The sequence below is a fragment of the Myotis nattereri genome (assembly GCF_964212035.1).
Source record: "Myotis nattereri genome assembly, chromosome: 16".
Taxonomy (NCBI): Eukaryota; Metazoa; Chordata; class Mammalia; order Chiroptera; family Vespertilionidae; genus Myotis; species Myotis nattereri.
In genome coordinates, this window is record NC_138091.1 from 4,940,139 (window position 1) to 4,960,361 (window position 20,223).

The window sequence follows — 20,223 nt, forward strand, 5'->3', positions numbered from 1 at the left end:
ATGAGGATTGTTGATCAGCTGCCTCCTGCACACCCCTACTGAGGATCAAGCCCAAAATTTGACCAGGAATCATATCGTGACCTCCTGGTTCATAGATTGATGCTCAACCACTGAACCCCACCAGCCGGGCCCCATTTTTATCAATACCAGGCACATGAGGTACATTGGCAAGATCTCCTAGACAAAAGTCTGAAATTGCCCAAACTCCTTTGCAGCTAGGTTTCTGGATGTGAATTCGTTTCTGCCGATTGGATGTGCTTGCACAATATTTTGAAGGCAGAAGTGGAGCAGAGGCATCTTCCCGCAGTTTGGGCTGTTTGCTGCTGGTGATCATGTTTGCAGAGATGTGGAGGTTTTCTGCAGTAGAATCCAGGCTGTGCGCAGGCAGTTGTGGCAGAGGCAGTGCCCAGTGACACTTGCAGGGCAGCAGTTTCCTGATTCCCGGGTCACAGCTGTGCAGAGTGTCCTAGAATTCAGTTGTGGCTGAAGGGGCAGCTCCTCCCGCTGGGCAGGGAGTCTTTCCTGGGAGCGCAGCCTAGTACCCACTCCTCCAGCCTTCCGACGATTTCCCAAGCACCAGTTCCCTGTGCCAAATTCTTTCCTGCCTAAAATAGCAAAGATCTAAAACATTTTGGATCCTCTGTTTTCTTTTTTTTAAATATATTTTATTGATTTTTTACAGAGAGAAAGGGAGAGAGATAGAGAGTCAGAAACATCGATGAGAGAGAAACATCAATCAGCTGCCTCCTGCACACCCCCCACTGGGGATGTGCCCGCAACCCAGGTACATGCCCTTGACCGGAATCAAACCCGGGACCCTTTAGTCCGCAGGCCGACGCTCTATCCACTGAGCCAAACCGGTTTCGGCGCGATCCTCTATTTTCTTTCTTTTTTTTTTTTTTTAATATATATTTTATTGATTTTTTTACAGAGAGGAAGGGAGAGGGATAGAGAGTTAGAAACATTGATGAGAGAGAAACATGGATCAGCTGCCTCCTGCACACCCCCTACTGGGGATGTGCCCGCAACCGAGGTACATGCCCTTGACGGGAATCGAACCCGGGACCCCTGAGTCCGCAGGCCAATGCTCTATCCACTGAGCCAAATCAGTCAGGGCAAGGGATCCTCTATTTTCAACGAAAACAATGCTGCATAGGGTCAGGTCTGAGAAGTGGGGGAGGTGTTGCGGAGGCTCCCTTCTTTGAGTCTCACCTTCCTCTTCTGTAGAATCGAGACCAAAGATTATATGTGGCAGCTGTGTTTCCCAAAGATGGCCACATTTCCTATCCCTCCTGTGGCCTTGCCACTTCCTCTCTCTTGAAGTGGGACTGACCTCTGAATTCCAAGGCCAAGGCCGAAAAGGCGTGGGGCTGCAGCCCTGTCCACTCCACCAGGGTTTCCAGCTCCGGCCCTGCCCAAGCTACTTGGGGCTCTGTCTGGAGCAGGGCCTTGCTCTCCTGGCTCACTTCCCCTCCGTCTGCAACCCAGCACCTCGCTGCACATCGTGGCCCACCTGCTGGTGCTGCTGGGCCCAGCGGGTGGGGTAAGAGCCCTCGTCGTCGGGCCTTGCACCTCCTGGCTCCTGTGTGCTGCTGCCCCCTGCCCCCCGCCCCCCGCGGCCCCTATTCCTGCCGCTGTTCCGACCAGGGCCAGACGCCCAGGTGCTGTGCGCAGCCCGCGGGGACTGCTGGGGCCACCAGGAAAGCCTCCCCACTCCATCCCTGACTTCAGTGCCCTGAACCTGGGCCCACTTCTGCCAAAGGAGAGCTTTCCCACGCAGCTGCCTGAGACTGAGACGGAGCAACTGCAGGGTCCCCGGCCCCAAATTCCTGCCGCCAAGGCGGTTGGCCAGCTGGCCCCATCCTGATCGGGGTGTTGGGGGCGATTGGCCCGGATCAGGCTGGTTCACTGGCCACAGTGGGTGTCATAGCAACTGGTTGTTAGATCATTATGGTCTTGATGGCGTTGGTCACTAGCTTTTTATATATATAGATAATTGTTCTGTTCAGATTTTTTGTTTCTTCTTGATTCAGTTTTGAAAGTTTGTATGTTTCTAGGAATTTATTCATTTCTTCCAGATTGTTCTAATTTGTTGGCATATAATTGTCCATAGTAATTTCTTTTTTTTTTTTAAATATATTTTATTGATTTTTCACAGAGAGGAAGGAGAGAGATAGAGAGTTAGAAACATCGATGGGAGAGAAACATCGATCAGCCGCCTCCTGCACATCTCCCACTGGGGATGTGCCCGCAACCGAGGTACATGCCCTTGACCGGAATCGAACCCGGGACCCCTCAGTCTGCAGGCCGACGCTCTATCCACTGAGCCAAACCGGTTTCGGCAGTAATTTCTTATTAATTGTATTTCTAAAGTGTCAGTTGTCTTCCTTTTTTTTTTTTTAATCCTCACCCGAGGATATTTTTTCATTGATTTTTTTTTAGAGAGAGTAGAAGAGAGAGGGAAAGACAGAGAGAAACACCAGTGTGAGAGAAACACATCGATTGGTTGCCTCCTGCATGTGCCCCGACCATGACCCAGGCCAGGGAGGAGTCTACAGCCAAGGTGTGTGCCCTTGACCGGAATTGAACCTGGGACCCTGTGTTTCACAAGCCAATGCTCTATCTACTGAGCCAGATTGGCGAGGGCATCTCTTTCATTTTTGATTTTACTTATTTGGGTCCTCTTTTTTTCTTGATGAGTCTGGTTAAAGGTATATGAATTTTATTTCTTTTCACAGAACCAGCTCATGATGTCACTGATCTTTTGAATTGTGTGTTAGACTCCATTTTGTTTACTTTCTCTCTGATATATATTATTTCCTTCATTCTATTCACTTTGGGCTTTGTTGTTTTTTTTCTAGTTCCCTTTGGTATAAGGTTAGATTATTTATTTGAGATTGTTTTTGTTTCTTGAAGTTGGCCTGTATTGCTGTGAATTTTTCTCTTAGGACTGCATTCTCTGTGTCCCATAGATCTTGTGTTGTTATGTTTTCTTTTTCATTTGTCTCAAGGTTTTTTTTGTTTATTTTTTCCTTTATCTCCTTGTTTACCCATCTATTGTTTAGTAACATGTTATTTAGCCTCCATGTATTTGTGGTTTTTTTGTTTTGTTTTGTTTTGTTTCTTTGGTATAGTAAAACCTTGATAAAAAGGCTAATTCTAGCGAGGAGGTGTCTGTTAAAACCAAAAGTCTGTGATATAATAAAGTTAGTTTTCCAAATGTGTATGTTAAAAATTGGCAAATTAGTTTATTTACCTGTTTTTACTTATGCAAACACATTTGTGTAATTAAAATCAAATATGTATTTAGTTTCACAGAAAAGTTTTCTATATTACTGTAATTTTAAATTTATACTGAATAGGTCTAGTAAATGTGTGCATTCATCAGTCACTGCAAGTAAACAAATGCCCACAGCTGGGGTGTGGCTTAGCACACATCAGAACATGGCCAGCACATGTTAAAACTGCTGCAGAAAATAATGCCACGTGTCAACAGAACCAATTTTCATAGTGCATGATGCGGTATGTTCACATGTTAATCATTCACCAAACATTGTTTACAAGTGGTAACTCTTGGATTTAAATATGTAGACTGTAGTTGTAGATTATGTAATATTTATGTCAGTGAAATTACTAGTTTTTTCCAACATATGGCCTATTCGCTAAAACATGAAAAATAACAGTGAATTAATAACAAAAAATAACCTGTTAATTTGATTATAAGCAAATCGTGGTTTAAAACCATTTTAAAATGAATATAGAGTTAATTTTCACATATGACATATGGACTGGAAATTTTGTCTGCTAAATCCAAAGTCCGTTAAATTGAGGTCCACAGAATCGAGGGTTTACTGTAATTGATTTCTAATTTCATACCACTGTGGTTGGAGAAGATGCTCGATATGATTTCATTCTTCTTAAATTTATTGAGACTTGTTTTGTGGCCTAATACATGGTCTCTCCTGGAAAATATTACACGTGCACTTGAAAAGAATGTGTATGTACTGCTGCTTTGGGATGAAATGCTCTGAAAATATCATCTGGTCTAGTGTATTGTGTAAGGCAGCTATTTCCTGGTTGATTTTTTTCGTGTGACATCAATCTATCCATTAATGTCAGTAGGTTATTAAAATCCCCTACTATGATATTACTGTCACTCTATCCCTTTATGTTTATTAAGATTTATTTTATCTATTTAGATGCTTGTATGTTGGGTGTATAAATGTTTACAAAGGTTATATCCTGTTGTTGGATTGATCCCTTTGTCATTATGTAATGTCCTTCTTTGTCTCTTATTACAGCCTTTGTTTTAAAGTCTGTTTTGTCTGATGTTATTGCTACTACAGGATTTTTTTTCATTTCCATTTGCATCAAGTATCTTTTCCCATCTCTTTACTTTCAATCTGTGTTAATCTTTTTTGGGGGGTGAGTCTCTTATAGATAGCATATACACTGAGTGGCCAGATTATTATGACCACTTGACGTTTGTAGGCAAATTAGCTATAATTTCGCGCTGAAGTTGCTAGAGGGCCAGACCATTATAAATAGGGAAGCAGGTTGAGTAACACGACAGAATTGATTTTTTTTTCAGAAGATATGGGTAAACAATGCGATTTAACAGCCTTTGAACGTGGGATGGATGGAGATATATATATACATACATACATACACACGCACTGGGTGGCCAGATTATTATGACCAACCCATCAGTACTTCGTTGGGCCACATTTTGCCTTCAATACTGCGGCGATTCTTCTTGGCATTGACTCCACGAGATGTTGAAAGGTGATGCGAGGAATCGGACACCATGCCTGATGAATAGCACTGTCCAGTTCTGTGAGATTTGATGGTTGTGGAACCAGCTGCCTGATGGCTCTTTTAACTTCTTTCCACAAATGCTCAATTGGATTGAGATCTGGTGATTGTGGGGGCCACCTAAGCAAGGTAAAGTCTCCCTCATGTTCTTGAAACCACTCCTGCACAATACGAGCACCGTGGCATGGCGCATTGTCTTGTTGGAAGAAGCCATCTCCATTGGGATACGCCATCAACATGATAGAATGAACCTGATCAGCAATGATACTTAGGTATGTTGTGCTATTCAGACGTTGTTCCACACGAATTAAAGGGCCCAAATCATGCCAGGAAAACATGCCCCAAACCGTAACATTGCCCCCACCAGCTTGAAGGGGTTGTACTCATGCATGTGGGGTGCATGCTTTCATGTGTTTCCACCAAATTCTCACTCTGCCATCTGCATGATGCAACTGGAAACTTTTTCCAATGCTCGACTGTCCAATCCTGTGTTCCTGTGCGAATTGGAGACGTTTTATCTTGGTAACTGCAGACAGCAAAGGTGTTCGAACAGGCCTTCGACTTCCATATACCATACGATGCAGTGTACAGCTAATTTGCCTACAAATGTCAGGTGGTCATAATAATCTGGCCACTCAGTATATATATATTAACATTCAAAGGCTGTTAAATCACGTTGTTTACTCATATCGTCAGAAAAAAATCACTTCTACGGTTGTGGTAAACAACCTGTTTCCCTATTTATAATGGTCTGGCCCTCTAGCAACTTCAGCGCAAAATTATAGCTAATTTGCCTACAAACATCAGGTCATCATAATAATTTGGCTACTCAGTGTATATTGGTCTGTTTTGTTATCCAGTCAGCTACCCTGGATTTGATTGGAGCATTTAATCCATTTATATTTAAAGCAATTAGTATTAGGTTCATATTTATTGCTGTTTTATTCTTTATAACTATGTTTCTCTTTTTTCTTCTTCTTTCTTGTTCTTAAAGAAGACCCTTTAATATCCATATAATACTGGTTTGGTGGTGATGAACTCCTTAAGCTTTTTCTTGTCTAGGACGCTCTTTATCTGTCCTTTGATTCTAAATGATAGCTTTGCTGGGTAGAGTAATCTTAGTTGTAGGTCCTTGCTTTTCATCACTTTGAATATTTCTTACCACATCCTTATGATCTGAAGAGTTTCTGTTAAAAAATCTGCTCATAGTCTTATGGGAGCTCCCTTGTAGGTAATTAACTAACCACCTTTCTGTTGCTGCTTTTAGGATTCTCTCTTTCGCCATTGTAATTATGATGTTTCTTGGTGTGGGCCTTTTGGGATTTATCTTGTTTGGGACTCTATGTGCGTCCTGAACTTGTGTGTCTTTTTCCTTTACCAGGTTAGGGCAGTTTTTAGCCATTATTTCTTCAAATAGGTTTTCAATCCCTTGCTCTCTTCTTCTTGTGGTGGTACCTATGATGTGGATGTTGTTACACTTCATGTTGTCCCAGAAGTCTCTTAAACTATCCTTATTAAAATTTTGTTTTTCTTTTATTGTTTTGATTGGGTGTTTTTTGCTACCTTGTCTTACAAATTGCTGATTCAATACTCTGCTTCATCTAATCTGCTGTTGATTCCTTCTGTTATATTCTTCATTTCTGCCAGGTTCTTTTTTATGGTTTCTATGTCTTTTTTTATGTTTACTATCATTTTATGTTCTTAGTTAGCTCATCCATTCTTCCCCTAAGTTCCTTGAGCATCCTTATAGCCATTGATGTAAGTCTATATCTGGTAGATTGCTTATCTCCATTTCATTTAGTTATTTTTCTAGGGACTTATCCTGTGTGTTTTTTTTCATTTGGGGCATGTTTCTTTGTCTTCCCATTTTGGCTGCCTTTCTGTAATTGTTTCTGTGTATTAGGTAGATCTGCTATGCCTCTCAGTCTTGGGTTGGGGCCTTAGGTAATAGGTGTCCATGGGACTCTGCCGCAGTCTCTCTCATCACCTAAGCTGGGTGCTCCAGGAATGTTTCTTTTGTAGTTGAGTCTTGATTGCTGTTGGCCCATCCATGGGTGGTGTTGATTCTAGGCTGGCTAACTATTAGGATTCTCACAGACTACAGTGTACAAGCTGCTGTGCGGGGGCTGACCTGGTGATGTAGAATTTGCCCCAGCAGAGTCTGGTACCTGCTGAGATCCCTTTTTGGACGTGCTGTTTATGCAGCTAATTGCATTGTGTTCTGATGTTGTCTGAATCCCAACACTGGGTATATTGGTTCTGGGGCCTCTTAGGAAGGACTCCAGTGAAGGTCAATGTCAGGTGCTGCCTGTGACTAGCCCCGAGTACTTGTTTTGAGCTACAGAGCAATCCAGTTTGTGGCTGCCTCTGCTGGGCCTGGTTGTACATGGGAGGGGCAATTACACACCAAGGCCGGCTTCCGCCAGCGGCGAGCCTGGGGACAGGTCAACGAAAGGTCCAAGGCACCCTGAGATCTGCCTTCCTTTGCCGGCTGCCTGTTAGGCTCAAGCTCAGTCACTGAAAGAGCTTCTGGTGGTACATGAGTTGCATGAGGTATGTTCTTGGTGAGTCACTAGGTAGGGGCGAATGGTTTTCATTGATTGAAATAGATTTGAACTTAGTATCAGTGCTGGGACTGAGGCAACTCAGAAAAAGTCTCTGGGTTATACCATACCAGCCTCCACCCACCAGATGCCTGCCAACCTTCGTGGTGGGACAGGCCTCAGGGAGTCCTCAGGGTGGGGCCATCAGAGCTCATCAGGCCCAAAGAGACCAAGATTTGGCCGCATGGAGAGAGGGCTGTGCACAGGAATGGTGGTGCTGGGAGGGCTGCGAGGGAAGGTGTATTCTCCCTAGAGCCACACAGCTCAGTCTCTCCCTCTTTGAGGGCCTTCAAGATAGTCTACTTCGAGGGCCCAAGCTGGCCACAGCCAGCTGACTCCCTGCATGGCACGCTTGGCAGTGGGGGGCCACTGGTGGTCATGAGGATGGGGCTAGTAGGTCTCCTGTGAGCAGGCAGCAGCTGTCCAGCTGTAAAAGTATAGTATACTATAACATCATCTGTGTAAAAATTTTATGTATAAAAACCACGGAAGGAATGACCACACACCAATTTTAGAATAATGCATATTGCTCTCTAGGGTGGGAGAAAGTTGAGGTCTTAACAAATCTTATTAAAGTAAAAAGATTTAATAAATGTTGGCAGAATTTCACCATTGTTAAGTCTGTTTGGTTATCTCATCACTTTTGGTGCTTTTCTGCACATTTTAAATGTTTAATGATTAAAAATGTTAAAGGTAAAATGAGTTTCTGTGCTGTGCCACTTTTCTTTGTCTGGTGCTGCACATTTCTATGTTCTGTGCCTTCAACTGGTGTTCTCTGTGACATTAATGTTATATAACTCTAAGAGAAACCACTGTAGCCACAAGTATTTGATGGTGAAAGAGATTTGGGGATGTCACGATTTAGGGTGCTGTTCCTGGCTTCCCAGCAGGCGGCGCTGCTCCACAGCAGATGTGAGGTAAGGCAGCCTCCCCACCCTCCCAGTGTGAAACGCTGCTTTACCCAGATGCCTGAAAGGAGGATATCTGAGTATGCGCAGCTTTCTTTATGAAAGGGGTACAGAATCCCCCCATTTGTCCTTGTGTAGGTATCACATTTCTCTTGCGTATTTATAGCCTTGGCCGTGTCTGTGCTGCCAGGTGTGGCATGTGCCAAGCGCTTTCTCTGCTGTTGTGTTGAGGAGCCTGCTGCTAATGTGTGGAGAACTTTGTCCTGTTACATTGACCAGGGAACTTTCCTTTTCTTTTAGGTGGAGAAGGATTATTCTTACTTGAAGGAGATATGTGACCATCAAGCAGAACAGCTGAGCAGAACCAGCCTAAAACTACAAGAGAAAGCGTCAGAGAGTGATGCAGAGATTAAAGACATGAAGGAAACCATATTTGAATTAGAAGATCAGGTGGAACAGCATCGAGCTGTCAAGTTACATAATAATCAGCTCATCAGTGAGCTAGAGAGTAAGTGAAATCAAGCCCTGATGAAATGTCAATCAGGAGTGGATAGGATATAAAAGAAACCAGCAGCAGTGGGTAACTGGGAGATGGTATGTAGGAATGTTTATGAAAAGCCTTTCTTTTGAATGTTCTATAATCTCCTAAGAAGAATGGCAATTAAAAAGACAGAATAATTAATCTCTTAAACTAAGTTGAAAACTGGGTGATGTAGAAGAAAAGATGGTTGTACGTGAGTCAACAGTGTGGGGTGTTAGGTATACCGTGCGTGAGCCACACTGCTGAATACACTCGTCAGGCATAGCAATGTGTCCTCTTTCAGGATTGATGGCTAAAAAGATGGGTGACAGATGGTTAGAGCATCTGAACAGTGTGTGCTCTTGGTGTCAGAAAACAATTTCAGCATGTGTCCTATTGATAGTAGGATAACAAATAACTGAAAAGGTGGCCATTTTGTCACTGAAGAGGCACTAGTATATGGCTTATTTACAAAGTCATTGTCTGCTTTGAATAGGGAAAGACATGTTTAAAAGTGATCAGTCAAATATTGCCTGCTTTGTCCAGATTAAGTCTTATCAAATGATCTCATTGCATGTGTTTTGCTTTTGTAACAAAAGAATTAATGCATAGATCTTTTAGTGACACTAACCATTGCTAAAAATGGCATAGGTCAAACTGATCTTTCATGGAATCCATATTTGTGAGTTCACCCACTTGCCAAAAGTTATTTGTAACTTCAAAATCAGAGTTCGCAACACCTCCACGGTCATTTGCAGACGTGAGCAGGGCAGTGAAAAATTTGAGTCTCCCAAAGTGCACCCCAGCTCAGGTTGAACTTGGTGGCAGCTTCTCACTTCACCTCTCCCACTGTAAACAAGTCTTTTTCATGGTTTACTTAGTGCCATGATTTTTGCATTTTTGTGCTTTTTGTTGGTGATTTCACTGTTTGAAATGAACCCCAAGTGTAGTCCCCAAATGCTGTGTAGTGTCCCAAGGTGCAGAAAAGCTGTGATGCATCTTGTGGAGAAAACAGGTGTGTTAGGCCAGCTTTGTTGAAACCCGATTCTAGTGCTCTTGGGTGTGAATTCAATCTTAGCAAATCAGCAGTGTTCATTGAGTCATTCAATGTTAACCAAAACTTAGAGGAAGTTCACCAATCTGCACAGGAGATTGCTCCAGAAGGTGCTAAAAGTAAAGTCTGTGGTGTTTGATGAAGCTGTGGAAAAACGCCAAATTTGTAGCTTCATGCGGTAACAGCCAATTAAAAACCACACACAAAAAACATAGTGGACAGCATTACTGTAAAGCAAAAAGCAGACAAATTTGTAATCACGTTTTCCAGGATCAGGAAAGGGCTAAACTCTTCTCAGTGGGTGCTGGCAGGCTTGCATGGCTCAAGGGCAACACAGTGAGTGAGAAAAGTTAAAAACTTGCAGGTGCGGCAGGCTCTGCAGATCGGGAGGCTATGGGAAATTTTTAAAAATACCTGTTATGCAGGAAAAGGGTTATGTGGGCAAGCAGGTGTCCAGCATTGATGGGAGGGGCTTTTTTTAAACAAAGACACTGGCAAAACAAAGTTATTGTATAAAACATAAATAGCTCCCTTCTGGGCCTGGGGCTAGCAAAAGCAGACCTTGGTGCACATCTTGGTCTTTTCCAAAGGCACCCAGTCCCAGCAGAGGGAGCCACAAGCTATGGATTGCTAATAGCTACAAACAGGGTACTCAGGGTCAATCACAGAGTCTGACATTGTCCTGTACTAGAGATTAGAAGCCATAGTAGATCTACTTAATACACAGACACAAACCCAAGCAGGCCGCCAGAAAAAGAAGCCTGAAATGAAAGAACAAGAGAATTCTCCAGAAGAAGAGCTAAATGAAATGGAGATAAGAAAATTATCAGACATACAGTTTAGCATAATGATGATAAAGAGGCTCAACAGCATGAGAAAAAAATATAGTAACTATGAAGAATGACATAGCACCAATAAGGAACACAGTGGAAGGAATATACAGTAGATTAGGAGAAGCCAAGAATTGGATCAGTGAATTAGAAGACAGGGTAGAAAAAAACCACTCAGAGACCCAGAAAGGAAAATCAATTAAAAAACAGTAGGACACCTTAAGGGAGCAGTGGGGCAGTATGAAACAACAATATTCACATAATAAGTGTACCAGGAAGAAAGCGAACAAGGGATAGAGAACATGTTTGAAGAAATAATGGCAGACAGTTTCCCTAACCTGGTGAAGGAAAAAGTCACACAAGTTCAGGAGGCACAGCGAGTCCCAAGCAAGAAGAACCTGAACAGGCCCACGCCAAGACACATCATAATTAAAATGTCAAAAATTAAAGACAGTGCCAAAACTGGTTTGGCTCAGTGGCTACAGCGTCGGCCTGTGGACTGAAAGGTCCCAGGTTCGATTCCGGTCAAGGGCATTTACCTGGGTTGCAGGGACATCCTCAGTAGGAGATGTGCAGGAGGCAGCTGATCGATGTTTCTCTCTCATCGATGTTTCTAGCTCTCTATCTCACTCCCTTCCTCTCTGTAAAAAATCAATAAAGTATATTTTAAAAAAAAATTAAAGACAGAGAATCTTAAAGGCAGCAAGAGAAAAGCAATTCTACAAAGGAGCTTCCCATAAGGCTGTCAGCTGATTTCTCATCACAAACTCTACAGGCCAGAAGGGAATGGCATCAAGTACTCAAGGTAATGGAAAGCAAGGATCTGAAACCAAGATTACTATATCGAGTAAGGCTATCATTCAAAATAGACAGTCAAAGAGCTTTCCAGACAAAAAAAGGCTAAAGGAGTATATCACCTCCAAGCCAAAGGGACTGCTCTAATGAGAAGGAGAAACAGAGAAACCTAGGCATATAGTGTTAAAATAACAATAAATAAGTACCTATCAATAATAACCCTAAATGTAAATGGATTAAATGCTTCAATCAAAAGGCATAGGGTAGCTGAATGGATAAAAAAACATGACTCAACTGTATGCTGTCTACAAGAGACCCACCTCAGAACAAAAGACACACAAAGGATGAGAGTGAAGGGATGGGAAAAAATTTCCATGCAAATAGAAGAAAAAAAAGTTGGAATAACAATACTCATATTCAACAAAATAGACTTTAAAATGAAGGTCATCACAACAGACAACAAAGGTCACTACATAATACTAAAGGCATCTATCCAACAAGAGGATATAACCCTGGTAAATATATATGCACCCAATAGAGGAGCACCTAGTTATATTTAAAAAATCTTCTAGAGGACTTTAATGGAGAGATGGGCAACAGTACAGTCAGAGTAGGTGACTTTAACACCCCTCTGACTTCACTGGATAGATCTTCCAAACAAAAACTTAACAAGGAAACAGTGACTCTGAAGGACACACTTAACCAGATGGATTCAATTGAACATTTATAGAACATTTCACCCCAAAGCAGCAGAATATACATTCTTCTCAAGTGCGCATGGATCATTCACAAAGACAGTCCACATGTTAGGACACAAAACAAGTCTCAGAATTGAAATCATATCAGGCATCTTCTCGGATCACAGTGGAATGAAATTAGAAATCAACTACAGTAAAAACACTGAAAAACATTCAAATACATGGAGGCTAAATAGCATGTTATTAAACAAAGACTGGGTTACCAATGAGATCAAGAAAGAAGTAAAAAAAAATTCTGGGAAACAAATGAAAATGAGCACACAACAACCCCAAATCCCCAGGAATACGCACAAGCAGTCCTAAGAGGGAAGTTCATAGCACTACAGGCCTACCTCAAAAAACAAGAAAAATTAGCAATAAAATATTTAGCCATACAACTTAAAGAATTAGAAAAAGAACAATAAGAAAAGCCCAGATTAAGTAGAAGGAAGGAAATAATAAAGATTAGAGCAGAAATAAGTAACACAGAGACTAAAAAAAATATAAAATATCAGTGAAACCAAGAGCTGGTTTTTTGAAAAGATAAACAAAATTGATAAGCCATTAGACTCATCAGGAAACAAAGAGTACCCAAATTAATAAAATCAGAAATGAAAGTGGAGAAGTAACCACTGACACCACAGAAATATAAAGGATTGTAAGAAAATACTATGAACAACTATATACCAACAAGCTGGACAATATGGATGAAATGGACAAATTCGTAGAAAAATACGGTCTCCCAAAACTGAATCAGTAGGAATCAGAAAACCTGAATAGGGCAATAACAACTGATGAAATAGAAGTGGTAATAAAAAAACTGAATTTGGCAATGTAGCAGGATACAAAATCAACACTCAAAAATCGATAGCTTTTTTTACATACCAATAATGAATTCTCAGAGAAATTAAACAACCCCGTTTACCATTGCAACAAAAAAAATTAAGATACTTAGGAATAAACTTAACCAAGGAGGTAAAAGACCTGTACTCAGAAAACTAGAGGACATTGAAAATAGACATAGAGGAAGACATAAACAAGTGGAAGAATATTCCATGTTCATGGATTGGTAGACTCAACATCATTAAAATGTCCATACTACCCAAGGCAATCTACAGATTCAATGCAATCCCTATTAAAATACCAGTGGCATATTTCACAGTGCTAGAACAAATACTCCAAAAACCAAAAAAAGACCCCGAATAGCTGCAGCAATTTTGAGAAAGAAAAACAAAGATGGAGGAATCACATTGCCAGATTTCAAATTATACTACAAAGCTACTGTACTCAAAACAGCCTAGAACTGGCATAAGAATAGGTATATAGAGCAATGGAACAGAAAAGAGAACCCAGAAATAGACCCAAGCGAATTATTATGCTCAATTATTTGACAAAGGAGGCAAGAGAATATGGGAGTCAAGAGAGTCTCTTCAATAAATGGTGTTGGGAAAATTGGACAGATAGATGGAAAAAATTTTAACTAGACCACCAACTTACACCATACACAAGAGTAAAGTCAAAATGGATATAAAACTGAAATGTAAGTCATGAAACCATAAAAATCCCAGAAGAAACCATAGGTAGCAAAATCTCAGACACCTCTCATAGCAATATGTTTATAGATACATCTCCTAGGGCAAAGGAAACTAAGAAGAAAATAAATGGGACTGCATCAAAATAAAAAGTTTCTGCACAGCAAAAAAACAAACAAAAACAAAACAAAGCCCATCAACAAAATAAAAAGAAACCACCGTATGGGAGAACATATCTGGCAATGAATGATACATCTGATAAACAGTTAATATCCAAAATATATAAGGAAGTCATACAACTTAACAAAAGGAAGACAATCTAATTGAAAAATGGGCAAAGGACCTAAATAGACATGTCTCCAAAGAGGACATACAGATGGCCAAGGGACATATGAAAAAAAATGCTCAAAGTCACTAATTATCTGAGAGATGCAAATTAAAACGACTATGCGGTATCATCTCAGACCTGTCAGAATGGCTACCATCAGCAAATCAACAAATGACAAGTGCTGGTGAGAATGTGGAGAAAAGGGAACCGAGGTACACTGCTGGTGGGAATGCAGACTATTGCAGCCATTATGGGAAACAGTATGGAGTTTCCTCAAAAAATTAAATATGAAACTGCCATTTGACCCAGTGATCCCACTTCTAGGAATATCCTAAGAAACCCAAAACACCAATCAGAAAAAATGTATGCACCCCTGTGTTCATAGCAGCACAATTTACAATAGCTAAGGTCTGGAAACAGCCCAAGTGCCCATCAGCAGATGAGTGGATAAAAAAGCTGTGGGACATTTACTCCATAGAATAGTATGCAGAAGTAAAAAAGAAGAGTCTCTTACCCTTCGAGACAGCATAGAGGGACTTGGAGAGTATCATGCTAAGTCAAATAAGTCAGTTAGGGAAAGACAAGTATCACATGATCTCACTCATATGTAGAATCTAATGAACAAAATAAATGGATGAACAAAATAGATCCAGAGCCATGGAAACATGGCACAGACTGTGGAATGTGAGAGGGAAGGCAGGGGAGGGTGGGTGGGTGGGAAGAGATCAACCAAAGATCTTGTATGCATATATGCATAACCCACGGGACACAAACAATAGGGTGGTGAAGGCCTGGGGTGGGGGATGGAGGTGTGCTATAAGGGTTCATTGGAGAAAAGGGGGGTCATATGTAATACTTTCAACAATACAGATATAAATAAGTAAGTAAATAAAACACAAATAGCATTTCATTTTATGAAAATGTGACCAGAGGCTCACAGGACCTTAACTCTGTATTTCCTGTTGAAGCAATCCTATAAAATAATAGGCTAATATGCAAATTGACCAAACAGCAGAACCACCGGTCACTATGATGAGCAGACCACCAGGGGGCAGACACTCAATACAGGAGGTGCCCCCTGGTGGTCAGTGCACTCCCACAGGGGGAATGCCCCTGAGCCAGAAGCTGGGTTCATGGCTGGCGAGCGCAGCAGTGGTGGTGGGAGCTTCTCCTGCTTCTGCAGCAGTGTTAAGGATGTCCGACTGATGGCTGCTCCTAAGCCGTCAGTCGGACATCCCCCAAGGGCTCCTGGATTGCAAGAGGGCACAGGCTGGGCTGAGGAACCCCCCCCCCCCTGAGTGCAAGGATTTCATGCATCGGGCCTCTATTAGTTTAATATTTCCTCATTGGGTTTGCATGGCACCTCCGTGTAACTAACAGATGATGAGAATTGACTGTGTATAGTTCTGCTTGATTAAGGGGAGTGTCGAGTCCAGTGTTCATTAGAACTGACACGTGGTAGAACTCTAGAGCATGGCCATCTGGGGTCAGTGTCTTCAGGCTGTCCTCAGTAGTCATGCTTGAGAATGCAGCAGAAGGCCCAGCACCATGGTCAGCGGTCAGTGTATTTCAAACAGCATCATACTTGGGAAGTAGAAAGTCAAAGAGCAGTCTGGTCTGGTTTGGTTTTTCACTTAGTGATACACAGCTGTTGAGAATTCGGTTGTGTTGTCCCAAACCCTTCGAAGTCAGCACAGGCACACCAAGCAAGAAGCATGTAATTAATGTCCAGAACACATGTCAGGCAGACTCCCTGCACCTGTATCATCACAGATGCAAGCGGGCAATAACGCAGACCATGAATCTTTAAGAAACTTTCTAGCTTCTATCAGGGATATTAAGGTATTTCTAAGATGTCTTTTCACTAGGAGTCCCAGGGACACACAAACCCAGCCAAGGATAATCACTCCTCCTCATAAGATCCTTGAAAGAAATGGACAGAAAAGTGAACTAAAACGTTAAGGAGCATTTTCTGGTTCTGCAGCACTGACCCAAACACAAATTCTTGGGCCTCACATGCTGAATTAGAATTTCTGGGGGAGGACCTGAACCTGTGGGACTTTTTAAGCTTCTCTGGTAATTCTGATTCATATTCTTAATAGACAACTGCTGCTCTTCAGTGGATCATGAGGAAGCATTGAAGGATTGTGACGAGGTAGAGGACATGATCAGATTCAAAGTGAAAAGACTCTGACAGTAACGTGAGAGAACTGGAGACAGAGTGAGGAGCTAAAGATGTTCTGAGTGAGGGAGAGGTAGTCACGTCACTGAAAGCTCTGAAAATACACACACCCACATTCCTCTGCCCTGGGGATTCCAACTCCGTGGTCAGAGTCTGCGGCTTGGACGTCTGTGCTTTTGAAAAGCTTCCCAAGTGACTCTGAGGTTTCACTGTGATTAAGAACCGCAGCTCTAGAAATGGGCCTGAAAGGCACCACGGTACTAACTAGTCGTCTCCTCTGTCTGTTACCAGAAGCCTCACAGCGCTGAGGACATTCAGGACGACATGTACAGAACTCAGGGAGGCCACGAGTGAGGGTAACAAGTGTGAGGAGCTGTAGGTCTTCCCACAGCGCCTGTCACCTGGGTAACCTAACCAAAACCCATGTGTTTTCCAGTTCACCCCGTGCTCTCTTTTAGAAGAACCTCCTGCTTCTGGCTCCCAGTGTTCAGGTGCTGGGGATGGGATTCACAGTAGAGGGGGTGGATTTTAGCGCCTGTTGCACATCCGGAGCTGCTCCTTTGCTACCTTGCTTACCTTTTCCCAAGAGTCTCACACCTCTGCCAACTGCTGTCTGACTTCTTTGCTCCTAGGCAGTGTGATGAAGCTGGAGGAACAGAAAGCAGACCTGGAGAGGCAGCTTAAGACTCTGACTAAGCAGATAAAGGTGAGATGTGGTTACAGCAGGGATGGGGGCCTTCTCCACCACTTTACCGGAATCCCCCTCAGGTTTGGAAACCTTTGAAAAGTACCCTGATTACTCTCGCTAGCCTAGCCTGTTTTTTCAGAGTGCATTTCCATGGCATGCGCCCAGGTTAGTATTGGCAGGAAGTAAAATTAAAGCGACCATTCAGTTTCAGGATGGAGAACTCTGATAGCACGAAGGCCCGACTCCCACCTGTGCCTTTTCCCTGTAGTGAGATGCCAGCGCCTCACTAAGACTGCCGAGCTGGTCTTTCTCAGTGTTGGGCACGGGGGACCCGGAGCCCCGCCAGGGTGCCAGCCCTGGTGGGCGTCTGATGTGCGTGGGGGCTCTGGCATTCTCAGGAGGAGACCGAGGAGTGGAGGCGCTTCCAGGCGGACCTGCAGACGGCGGTGGTGGTGGCCAATGACATCAAGTGTGAGGCCCAGCAGGAGCTGCGCGCTGTGAAGAGGAGGCTGCTGGAGGAAGAGGAGAAGAACGCGAGGCTGCAGAAGGAGCTGGGAGACAGGCAGGGCCACAGCAGGTTGGTCATGAGTGGGGGCACCCGAGTCCGAGGGCTCCTGGAAGTGCTTGGCTTCTCACTAACCACCTTGCACGGCCCTCCGTGACGCTTTATGTCTCTGTGCTGAAGTTGTTCCCTTGTCTACCTCTACTGCCATGCACACCCGGGAACATTCCTTCCTGTACTGGTCTCTGCTGTTCTCTGGCTTAAGGTGTTGAGAAAGCTCTTCACTTACACGTGTACAGAAGCTCTAGCCCGGTATCTCCTGGGCTAAAAGGTTAAAAGTCACGCCCAGGGTGCTCCTGAGGTCTTAGTGTCTGTTAGTGCTGGGACGCGCACACCTCAGCAGCTGCGGCAGCACCTGCCTGGCTCACTCGGTGCCCTGGCTCACTCGGTGCGATGGGAAGTGTCACCAGATGCAGGGCTCGCTCTTCCTGGCCCAGGGCAGCATCAGCATCTGCAGGCTGCCTCAGAAAGCCTTTGAAACAAGCCACTTCGTTAAAAAGAATGAGCGTGGAAAACACATCTAGCTAATATATGACTCTCGCTTCTGTTCTTGAGGGAGGGAAATCACACAGTGTATGGTTCCAGAAAGCTTTAACAACAAAATTTCAGAGGGAGGCATGCCTAACATTAATTATGGTTAAAATTTAAATGGTTTACAAACAAGATTATAAGTAATATTTTGGGCTTTAACTAATGCAGTGTTATATTTCCCCAATCAGGAATAAATGTCCTTAACTTTGAAATTATTGAATATTAAGAAAAGATTTTGAATTTTCAGATGTCTCCCCAATGTAGTATTTTTTTTAAAATATGTTTTATTGATTTTTTACAGAGAGGAAGGGAGAGCTATAGAGAGTTAGAAACATCGATGAGAGAGAAACATCGATCAGCTGCCTCCTGCACATCTCCTACTGGGGATGTGCCCGCAACCCAGGTACATGCCCTTGACTGGAATCGAACCTGGGACCTTTCAGTCTGCAGGCCGACGCTCTATCCACTGAGCCAAACCGGTTCCGGCACCAATGTACTATTTTTTAAAATATATTTTTATTGATTTCAGAAAGGGAGAGGGGGAGAGATAGAAACATCAATGATGAGAGAGAATCATTGATCAGCTGCCTCCTGCACTCCCCCTAATGGGGATCAAGCCCACAACCAAGGCATGTGCCCTGAACAGGAATCAAACCATGACCTCCTGGTTCATAGGTTGATGTTCAACCACTAAGCCATGCTGGCTGGGCTCAAGTGTATTTTAAACTGAAAGTTAGTAGGTATGAATGCTGATTGTACGGTTTGCCCTTTTCCTATGTTTTCAGAATCAGGAGGTTGTTCATTGGCTAGATTTTGAGTCTGATATGCTATGAATTTTATGACATTGTAAAGAATAGATTTTCTCAGAATTCCATTTTGATTCTCTTACCAAACTTGCTTTAATCCCTCATTCTTTTGTTTATGACTTTTCTATGAAATAGCCTCTAAGAGAAGGATTAATATGTGTAGCTGATTTCACAGTTCACTTTTGAAAATCAAGATCATTTTATAGTCACGCCTATACTCTCTGGCCACCATAGTGTGTGAATTTTAAGTTGAGGGAGAAGAATAGGAGAACTAGATTTCATCAAGTTCCCTATTGAAACATTTTGAGGTCATTCTAGTTTTCTTTTGTGTTTCCTTTATTTGTCCATTTGTTTTGGTTTATATTGTGTGTTTTTGGAAGAGGGGCAAAATTGTAACTTGAATCACTTCATTTGTACGTCACTTTAAAGATAAATGGTAAAAGACAAGTCTTGAGTTTGTGTTATCGTATGAGATGCCACATTTCTTTTTTTTTTTTAAACAAGCAGCCAGGTATTTAATAAGAGATATGCTTATGGAAACAGAAGAATAAAAGCAAAGGTTAATGGTCAGAACAAATTATAAACTAGTTTCTGAGTTTGTAAGATTTTCAGTCAAGAAAATTTTTTTATGTAAGACAAAGTTTCTTTTGTTGGAATGAAAGCAAGCAGTGAAATCTGATAGATCCTCTTTATCTGCAGTTTAACTATCTCTGGTGATGTCATTAGGTGCTCAGGTAAATTATAGGTGATCTGAGTTACGGCACTGTATGGTACCTGTGGTCTTGATGCCAAAATGGCACCAGTTGTTACTGATGAAGTTGAAGGTGAAGGAGGTGGTAGGAGTGAGCCAGCTGGGCTGCATAGGCTCCAGAAACAAGGTCCATCTGGGTCATCAGAAAATGTTACCAAGCAAGGACCTGACCTTGGGCCGGCCTGGAGTGTGTGAGTTCTTGACTTTGTGCAGGAAAGATTTCACTACATGCGTTCAGGTGATTTTGAGAGGACGTTATTAAGCTGGGGAACAAGGAGGGGCCTAGGGTAGAGGAAACAAGAGGAAAGAGACGAGGCAGGGCTGCTCTGGCTTTCCAGAAACATTGCAGGAAAAACGTGAGCCAAGGCAGGGCTGTGTCAGCCACTGGAGTAAGAGAAAGCTTCAGGAGTGAGCTGCCACTGCCCATTGCTGCCCTGGTTACAAGTCTCATGGAGTCCCTTAGAGCAGTGGTTGCCAACCGGTGGTCCACGGACCACTGATGGTCCTTGAGGTCCGAAAGGTTGGCGGCTGCTGCCTTATAGTTTAGGAGATGCACGTCCGTGGGGAAGGAAGAGGGGAGG

At 42.8% G+C, this 20,223-nt stretch overlaps 1 protein-coding gene across 2 annotated transcripts in view; it reads left to right on the forward strand.

The window, feature by feature from the left end:
• The window catches only part of SPECC1 (sperm antigen with calponin homology and coiled-coil domains 1), a 247,101-nt gene that overhangs the window by 151,422 nt on the left and 75,456 nt on the right, over window positions 1–20,223 (forward strand). For both annotated transcript variants that reach the window (XM_081110787.1, XM_081110788.1), the window contains 3 exons: window positions 8,627–8,834; window positions 16,937–17,010; window positions 17,391–17,569. In XM_081110787.1, coding sequence (XP_080966913.1) covers window positions 8,627–8,834; window positions 16,937–17,010; window positions 17,391–17,569 — 461 coding nt within the window. The remainder of the gene's footprint in view (window positions 1–8,626; window positions 8,835–16,936; window positions 17,011–17,390; window positions 17,570–20,223) is intronic.